Source organism: Bison bison, unplaced genomic scaffold (genome assembly GCF_000754665.1).
Source record: "Bison bison bison isolate TAMUID 2011002044 unplaced genomic scaffold, Bison_UMD1.0 scf7180017864531, whole genome shotgun sequence".
NCBI lineage: Eukaryota > Metazoa > Chordata > Mammalia > Artiodactyla > Bovidae > Bison > Bison bison.
Genome location: NW_011495081.1, coordinates 9,684,024 through 9,694,192, shown reverse-complemented (window position 1 = coordinate 9,694,192; position 10,169 = coordinate 9,684,024). Strand labels below are relative to the sequence as shown.

The 10,169-nt window shown below is 42.6% G+C and overlaps 1 protein-coding gene across 1 annotated transcript in view; it reads left to right on the top strand.

Moving 5' to 3' along the window:
- Positions 1-10,169, top strand: part of PAMR1 (peptidase domain containing associated with muscle regeneration 1) — an 80,718-nt gene that overhangs the window by 24,163 nt on the left and 46,386 nt on the right. Inside the window, exons 2-3 of the mRNA XM_010831859.1 lie at positions 2,312-2,488; positions 8,757-8,885. Coding sequence (XP_010830161.1) covers positions 2,312-2,488; positions 8,757-8,885 — 306 coding nt within the window. The remainder of the gene's footprint in view (positions 1-2,311; positions 2,489-8,756; positions 8,886-10,169) is intronic.

The window sequence follows — 10,169 nt, the reverse complement described above, 5'->3', positions numbered from 1 at the left end:
CAATGGACGTGAGTCTGAGTGAACTCCGGGAGTTGGTGATGGACAGGGAGGCCTGGTGTGCTGCGATTCATGGGTTGCAAAGAGTCGAACACGACTGAGCGACTGAACTGAACTGAAGTATGTGTAAGGTGTTATCTTGTTGTGCCTTTGATTTTCAGTTCCCTAATGACTTGTGGTGTTGAGCATCTTTTCACGCATTTATTGGCCATTTGTATATTTTCTTTGGAGAAATGTCTATTCATGTCATTTGCCCATTTTAAAATTGGGTTGTTTCATTTTTTGTGGTTGAGTTGAAGGGGTCTTTTATATATTCTGGATATTAAATCCTTATCAGATATATGATTTGGAAAATCTCCCCCCATTTTTAAGTTGTCCTTTCACTTTCGTAAGAACGCACTGTGTTGCACAAAAGTTTCTAGTTTCGACGAGTCCGGTTTGTCTGTTTATCTTTTGTTGTTTTTCGTGTCATGCCTAAGAATCCAAGATCATACCAAGTCAAGCATCATGGAGACTTACTCCTATGTTTTCCTTTACTTCCCTTCACTTTTAACCATTAAATTCTCTTCTAGATTTTAAAAAGTATTCATTTCATCCCACCAAAATCAGAAACATAAGAAGCTCAGCTGAGTAAGTTCTAGTGTGTCCTAGAGGAGCTCCCAGAATAGTTCAGGAAACAAAATTGCAGCGATGACAATATCATAGTGATCGATGCCACTTGTTCCCAAATGCCAGGGTGAAGGTCTTTGCTGCCCTACCAGTGTTTGTGGAAAAGCAATGAGGGATTTTTTTCATAAAACTGCATGTATTCGTTCTAAGAAACTGTCCCTTATCATGCAAGCGGTTCCTTTCTATGATGCTAGAATGTTCTTATGACCAGAGGCCGAGCGAAGATGGTAAGAGTTTTTCTATATGACTCTACTTGGCAAATTAAGAATGATCTACTCTTTGTCAGACTTCCAAATTTAGGGAAGGAAAACAGAAAACTAAGTTATGAAATTTAAGAGGTTAGAAGCCACCATAGATTTTAGAGTTGGTTTACATGGGTCTGCAAAGTTTGATGAGGATCCTGGCCTGGGGTCTTTAGGGAAGCCTTCACAGGGAAGCCCAATTTGTTTTCTTCCTCAAATATCTGCTATTTGAGGAAGCATACAAAAAGCATACATATAACAAAAAGCATACATTTCCTGAATGTCTATGTTTATTTCTATTTTTGCTAGAGTATATCAGACCACTGCTTACAGCGACACAGGTTGTGCACTGCACAATCCCAAAAGGAACCACCCACCTGCCCAGCTGCACAGCAACAGTCAGGCATTTGGGCCGTCGGAAAAGTCTGGTGACCACTCTCTAGGCTAGTTCTATCAAGTACAAGGCTGAATGCCAAGTAGAGACCATGCCATTTCCTATCTGACCTATTTCTGATTCAATCATCTCAGTGCAAAATTTTTTAGGACTATAGAGTTGGGACAGGAGGAAAAGGAAATCAAAGTGAGGTCTTGTTTCTTACCCTGGATTCCTCTGGGCAACCACCAACTGATTACTCTTATAGTTTTTGCCAGATGGTTTTTCCTTTTCATTTACCTAAGATATATTTTAGGAAAAAAGAAAGAAATTCTATCCAGAAAGGAGTACTGCTTTCTCATGGGAAAGAACACTCAGTTGTATTGAGGGATTGAATGAAGTTCTGCCAATGAGTTCACTCTTATAAAACATTGAAATTCTCCCAAACATACTAATTAAGATACTTTTTGTCTTTTCTGCTGGTTTTAGCTTTGAAGATACCATAAAAATGGTTTGCTGCAAAATCCAGGAGCCAAGTTTGGAGGAAATGCCATGGTCTCTACTGGGCATTCAGCCTTGTACTTGATAGAACTAGCCTAGAGAGTGGTCACCAGACTTTCCTGACGGCCCCAATGCCTGGACTGTGCTGTGCAGTTGTCCAGTTGGATGGTTCCTTTTGGAATTGTGCAGTGCACAACCTGTGTAGCTGTAAACAGTGGTCTGATATACTCTAGCAAAAATAGAAATAAACATAGACACTCAGGAAATGTATGCTTTTTGTTATTTATGTGCATGTGTGTTAATCCACTTAGATTCTATATTGATAAAACATGATTTCTTTTTTATTAAAAATAAAAATGAATAGCACCTTTGAAATTTGAAATAACAAATTTCTCCTGTGCCCCACTGGATGGTTTTGAACATCCTTCGGGCAGGTTCCAGGGCAAGGTGCTTCTTGGCAGTAGAGTACTTCTGGGGCTTTCCCATTCCGGCCAGGCCCCCCATCCTCACTTGCTGCTTTCTGTTTCAGAGTACACAGTCATCAATGAAGCCTGCCCTGGAGCCGAGTGGAATATCATGTGTCGGGAGTGCTGTGAATATGATCAGATTAAATGTGAGTGCCCTGGAAAGAAGGAAGTGGTGGGTTATACCATCCCGTGCTGCAGGAACGAGGAGAATGAATGTGACTCCTGCCTGATTCACCCAGGTGAGTGTGCGCTGGGAGACCTTGAATCGCCTCCATGTTTTCTGAGGTCACTGATGGAAGCAGGCAGAACACTTGAATTCTGACAGGTAGACATCAGGGGTTGTGATGCCATAATGATTAAAAGTGGCATAACTCTACACACTCTAAATACAGGCAGAGGAATTGGAGGGTTAGTGCCCTTTTCAGTGCCAAACTTACAAAGCTGTGGATTCATCTATTTATTCATTCATTGAACAAACAGACTGTGCGCCCCTGTATACTATGGCAAGTACTGGGAACACAGTGCTTTAGAAAAAGAGACATTCCTGGCATTTCTAGAACTTACAGCCTGGTGGGGGAGATGGAAGAGTAAATAGGTAGCTGTAATGTATCATGGGAGGTGCTGTGATAGAGATCACGGGTGCCGTGGGAGCCTGGGTGGGGACGGGGGTGGGTGACTTATTAGAGGAGGTGATATGCATGCTGAAGATAGAGGCAGCAAACTGAGGAGTGTGAAGGGAATCTAGTAGAGAGGTCAGGCCATAGAGAATAGCACGTGCTAAGGCTCCGTGGCAAGAGAAAGCATGGAGTTTAGGGAACTGCAGATCACACTAGAAACACTAGAAACACACTAAGAGTGAAACTCAGTGTCCACACGGCTCTCAGCAGACAGACACTTCAGCGAAGGAAAATCAGTGAGATGCTGAAGGGCTCTGCAGGCAGTACTATGATGTTTAAGCTATATCCTGATGTAACACTTGGAGATCTTTTAGTAAAGAGGTGAAAGCCGATTTTCTTTTCAGCCGCAATATGGAGAAAGGATTGGAGGAAGGGCACAATTAGACGTAGGGGAAGAATAACGGAGACCTTGATGAAGAGAAGCCCTGTGGATGGGGAGAGGTGGAGGGATCTGAGAGAGATCAGAGAGTGCAGTTGATGGCAGTTTGGAGTTGGCTGGAAGGGAAGGGAAGCGCAGAAGTCAAGGGTGATGCTTGGGCATTTGGGAACTGGTCCCAGTAATAAGTATTCTTGCCAGGAAAATCCCATGGACAGAGGAACTCGGTGAGCTACAGTTCACGGGGTCACAAAGAATCGGACACGACTGAACACGCGTGCACCACCACACCACCCAGTGATATGAGAGCATCCTAGGACGAGATGGGGCCTTCCCAGGTCACGGTGCCCATTCCTTTGGCTTTACATCAAGCTAGACTTGCCTTTCCTCCAAACCCCAACTTCCCTGGCCCCCACCACAGAGGAGATGGTGATTTTCCTTCGCTGAAGTGTCTGTCTGCTGAGAGCCATGTGGACACTGAGTTTCACTCTTAATGTGTTTCTAGCGTGATTAGCAACTCACTGAATGGTTTCTTGGTGCTTTATATCTGCTGCCTTGTGAGTCCTTTTCCCTTCTGGGCCTGATCAAACAGAGGATGTAGAGAATTTCCAATACACTTTCCTTACACTGAAGACTAAAAGGATGTCAAAAATAGGCTTTGGGAACTTCTCTCCTTTCTGCCTCTCCCCTTCTTTTACAAACACAGAGGATGATGCTTATTACTACCAGGAACTTCCTTTTGAGAAAAATCATAGAAGGGGAGAGAAAACAGGGCTCAAGTATACAGGTGTTACGTCTAAACCATTTTCCTTCTTGGAAGAGAGTAATGCTGAGCTTTAAAATAGAAGTGACCTCAGCATGACCCTTGCACATTTGATCCAGAAAAGAAACCCGCTGTTCCAGTTCCCTGATGGTGAGTAGGGTTTGCAGGGAAATCGTTGAGCAGTGCCTCTAGATTTTCTAAGGAAAATCTGAGAGCTAAGTCAGGGTCTCCAGACTAGGGATCCTTGGCAGGAGTACGGAAGTCTGAACAACTTTGAATATTTTCAAAAGGCTAACAATTACTGTTGTGGTGGCAGCAGGGGCTGGGGCTGGCTTTGGCTTTGTGAGACGGCATGAGGTCATGGGGTAAGTAAGGGAACTTCATAGGCAGTGCTGTCGCTTCATATCACATCTTAGAGAAGGCCATCAACATCTGCCACACTGCACCCAACAACTTATTACATCAATACAGGAGGCACCCACCTGGACTGATGCTAGGAAGGGTCTTCCCAACTGAGTAGTGAAGAGCTGTTCCGCATTAACCATATGGGTGCCCTGAAAGGAAGAGCCAGAGAAAGACTTTTAAAAATTTTTTATTTTCAAAAATAGCGAATTCATGTTTGAGCAGTCCCTATCAGTGATCAAAGAGGTTTCTCTCTGTGTGTGTGAGTGTCATTATGAACTCAGGCATTTTCACTTATTATGTGGTTTAATCCATGTCAATCATTATTCATTTTAATGCATACATCCCATCTTTTAATACTGGGCTCCCCTTTGTGTCCGTCTGTGTTCTTCTGGCATGACCACACTGATTTTGAAGACTTCTTGAATTCTTCTTGTCTGTTTTTTGCCCCAGATCTGGAATCAGCCATTTCTCCAAGGAACTCTGGTCTGAGACCATGATCAGGTCACCTGAGCTGTTCCTTGCTGTTGAACCGTCATTGCTACAGGGTTTTGTTTGTTTGTTTTCTTAAGTGTCTAGAACTGGGAAACGTGCATTTTTAAAATGTTTTTACTGCTACTCAAGTTCAAATGTAACATTCCAAGGTTGTTAATTAACTTCTTGGATTTTGTATTTGTATGCCTTTTCTTTCATGGTGAAAATCCTGTGTCCCAATAAACTAAACCAATCACTTACTCGCTTTATCTTAAACTTGTACGAAGCCACACTAGAGCATTATGGGTGTTAGTAATAAGAGCACTGATGCTTATGGTTTTTATTCACCTTAGAATATATCTCATTAGGTTATAGAGTCAGAATACTATGTTTTAAAGTCAATTGTAGTTCTTTTATCTATGGTGTTATACCAGTTACTCGAAACCCACTTGCTTGATATGTAGGTAGGTTTATATTTGACAATAGGAGCAAATCTGTGTGTGCATTTATGTGTCTTTCCCCTTCGTGCACCAAAGACAGCGTGCCATAAACACTGCTGACTACCTTGCTTTTTTCTCTCTTAACAATATATGCTGGAGGTGGCTCACTGACAGTATAAAGCCATTTTTTCCCACTCCTTTTTACAGTTGCACGAAACTGCATTGTGCATCATAAACTGTGGATTACCATAGTTTATGAGTATTTGGATTGTTTCTAGCTTTTTGCTGTTATAAATATTACTGTAGTGAATAGCCTCAGGCGTACATCAGCTAGTATTTTTGCAGCATATCTCTGGGACAGGTTCCTGGAAGAAGGATTGCTGAGTCAAAGCGGGGCGCATGTGTCATTTTGCCAGCCTTTGCCAAATTCTTCTCCATGCGTTTGGCGTTCACAGCAGCCATCCATGAGAGTATTCTTTGCCTGAAGTCTTACAACAGAATGTGCCATTTTGGAATTTTTTCAGTCTCAAACGTGAGAAACGGGATCTCTGCCTGGTTTTAGAATTTCTATCACTTCTGTCATCATGATGGACAACCATTCTTTCTCCTATGATGGCAGTAATTGCAGGAGGACCAATGTCCAGGGGCCTGGTGGTGGCGTGTGGGTGTGTGTGCTCAGTCATGTCCAACTTTTGCAACCCCGTGGACTGTAGCCTGCCAGGTTCCTGTGTCCATGGGGATTTTCCAGGCAAGGATACTGGAGTGGGTTGCCATTCCTCTTCCAAGGGATCTTCCTGACCCAGGGATCGAACCCGCGTCTCTGGCATCTCCTGCGTTGGCAGGCAGATTCTTTGCCGCTGTGCCACCGGGAGGCCCGGCGGTGGGGATGGTGGTGCTGACATCCAGCAGCTCCGGGGCCCTCACTGGAGCAGGTTGGCTGCATCTTTTAGTGCATTTCTAGGCTGTTAGCTCTGACCTTGGTTCTCTTACCATTTGGGCAATTCTGTGAGCTGCTTAGTGTCTTTTTAACATAGCCTTGTTCATCTTAATCACCAAACTGGTTTTTAATGGCTTGCCCCTAATGGCCTGGAGAGAGAGCGAGAGAGTTGGCAGGGTCATTGAAGGCAGATGGAGTCCATTGACCTCCTCGGCGGCACAGTGGGGAGGGAATCAGATGGGAATGTGACACATGGGTGAAGATGGCCTTTAAAGACACAGAGGTCCCCCCGGGACCCAGTTGTGGGTCATATGAACTCTGATGAGTCGTATTAGCAATTTTTTTCTGGTTGAAAGAAACAAGCACTGGAAGAAGGGAGCAAACTCAGAATGGTATGCAGAGAGAGCTGCAAGTCTGTCTCTTACAGACATCACACACGTATGCACTGCACATGTGCATTATGGGCCAATGAAAACCTAATAATTTTAGCCAAAGAGAAAAGTGTGCTATCGGCTCAAGGAAATGCTGGTTATCTCAGACACTTCAGAAGCCTGGATTAGCAGTTCATTCATCTCTCCAACTGTCCATCTATCCATTTATTCATTCACTCGAATCTCATATAATATTTCTGGAACACTTACTATGTGCCAGATACTATATTAAGTGTGGGGGGGATATAGTGTTGAATAAGATGCAGTCCTTGACTTCAGTTTATATAGGAAAACAGATAATAGGCAGTTAAAATTCAGCATGCCAAATGCTATGGTGGGGATAAGCCCAGTAAGTGGAAGTACAGGAATGCAGAATAATAATAGGAGTTCATATTTGGGGGGAATTGCTATGTTCCAGGCCCTTTATTGGTGTGAGATTAATTTTTAAATCAAATTTATGAGATAAGTACATTTTTTAACCCCAGGGTTACAGATGAGAACATTGAGGCACAGGGAACTTAAGCAGTTTGCTCAAGGACACACAGCTGGACAATGAATGGGGCAGCCAGAACTTAGCGCTCTGTTTTAATAAGCGGGCTTGGATTATCTCCACCTTTTCTCAATATCCCCCACCTCTCAGGAGGCCATGTTTTAAAAACAACCCTTGATCGAGGTCTGCTGAGTCCTCTCTGGTGTGGTCTTCTGATCCGGGGGAGCCTGACACCTTCCAAGGTGAGCCCATTAATAGGCACTGAGGCTGTTTCCAACAGCACACTCTGGCTATAGGAGTATATGACATAGAAGGATATTTAGTGGAATGGGAAGATGTTTACTATTTTTATTAAATCAAAAAGTAAAACAGAATGTGCAGTGTATAATATAAGCCTAATTTTTAAAAAATGTTTGTGTGTATACAGAGGGAAAGTATTACAGATGGTTTTCTCTGGGTAATGGAATTTTAGGTGTTTTCAATTGAATTCTTTTTGCTTGTTTGAATCTTCTTAATATTCCACAATCAATATGTGATACTTTTATAAAGAGGAAAAAATACCTATATTGGTGTAGTCTGCTTTTTACTACAGGTTGTTTCATTTTGCATTAGAGCATCAGCCACTAACGAAAAAAGCCAGACAAGAAAGGCCATGTGTTGCCTGTTTCCATTTATGTGAAATGACTGGTAGATTACTGGTTGCCAGGGATCAGGGACAGGGTAAGGGGGTGACTGCTAATAAGTATGGGGTCCTTTATGGAGGGAGGTGATGAAATATCCTAAATTTAGATAGTGGTGATGGTTACCCAACTCTGTGAATGTACTAAAACCCACTGAATTGTAAACTTTATTTTTCTTTTTTTGAATTGTAAACTTTAAAACAGTAAATTTTATGGCATCTGAATTATGTCAATGTTGATTTTTTTAAAAATTATTAATTAGAACCAAAATGTGGAATCAATCTGGAAGGTTATTACTAAATATTTTCAATATCTCATAATACTTTTCAGGTTACTGATGATATATGAGATAGGCATCCTTGTAAAAAATGTGAAAAATTTACAATCAGCAAGAGGCTTCTCCTTTAGCACAGACAGCAATGTAATTTAGATTTGGTTTTAATGTAATAATAAGCATTTGCTACCAGTCTTAGATTTGGGGGTATTTTCATCAATATTATTTGCTTTGTAAAGCATAATGATTAAAAATAAGTTTAAATAGCATTGTATTTTATTGAAAATTGAAGTTCATAATTATGACCAGAAGCTAAGTTTTTTTAAAACAAGCCATCAGCTGCTAACCTGGAAGATGGTTCAGACCATCCCCTAAACTCCTCAGTCTGAATGCTGGTGACTCTAGCATCTTCCTAGGGATGAGCATTTTTTCCTAAGGGCACCTTTCTGAGTCCAGATGCTCTTAGGTGAGACAAGATCCTGGCAAAGTCCACAGTTTCTCGTGCAACCCATCAGAACCTGCATGTGCTTAATCGAACACCATTCTGCTTGGAAATGTTTCAGGTTGCACCATCTTTGAAAACTGCAAGACGTGCCGAAACGGCTCCTGGGGGGGTACCCTCGACGACTTCTACGTGAAGGGGATCTACTGTGCAGAGTGCCGTGCGGGCTGGTATGGAGGAGACTGCATGCGTGAGTAGTCCCTGACCTAGCTCCATCTCTAGTTCAGGCTCCTTTCAAGTCTCACCTTGCCGTGGACTAAGGTTTATCTTGTTGGACTCTGTGAGTTCTGGAAAGCTTGTGGCCAGAAGACTTCCTACGTAAGACTGTAAGAAACAAAAATATGTTTCCTTCTGCTGGGTGTGGATTGTGGACATCTGTTTGGAATTGGCCATGGGAGGTTTCTGTCTCCTCTTAAATCTTCCCCTCTCTCCTGAATGAAGCCAAGGCATTCTGCACACAAGCATGCCTCATGTCCATTCCAGAAGCAACTGCGTGCTGTCATTGGTCAGCAGGCAGTGAATAAGGCTTCAAAAATGTTGTCTGTAGTGCATTTTAAATATGAATTCCTATTGGAAAACTTCTTAAATCCTGAGTTCCACTCTTGGAACCACATCAAACTGTCAGCATGCCACTTGTCCCAGGAAAGGGATCCTTGCTGGGTTCTGCTTGATCTCCAAGAATTGCTTAATCTTTATTAGTGCTCCCCTCTGTGTCAATAATCCTTTGAAAATGGAGTGGAAATCTAAACTGTCTCTCAGTTTAAGATTCCCCCATGCAGCAACCCAGTGGTGAATATCACTCTGAGCAGCAGGATCTGGAGCAACGTATAAACTGTTATTATTTTGTTAAGCCTATTTTACATGTTCCCCATTTAAATTAGAAGCAATCAGGATGGTTTTAGAGCCTCATTAATTTTACTCTTACGAACAATATTTCCAGTCCACAGAAACAGAGGATGGAGTGTTATTGGTATTTCTTGCCTGATCAAACATGTAGCAAAAATGCAAGAGTCTAGGGCAAAGGGTAAGAAAAATACCTAAGACACCTAAGTCTGTGTGATTTAGGGGTCTGTGTGATTTCAGACCCCTTGTCTCACCTACCTCCTACTGGTGAACTCTTCTGTAGCTCTGTCTTCTCTGCAAGCAGCATATGAAGTCTCTAATGAGAGCAGAGTAGAAGGGAAGCTGAGGCTTGAGAGTACCAAAATTTGGGGAGAGCCACCTGGTGAATGAGGAAATGTGTCAGCTACCAAAAAGTTAAAGCATGCCCAAGCATGGCCAAGGACCCAGTGGAAGCTGGAACTAATGTGTAGGTGATGCAGCCTGGACAGGTGGGTGATACTCAGCAGCAGCACGGTAGCAGAGGTGAATAAAAGCAGTCACATGGTTGACCTAAGAGTTGGCAGAGACGTGACTGTCCAGGGCTCCAGCGTGGGCAGGACACAAAACCCAAATGAACCTGGTAAAGAAAATA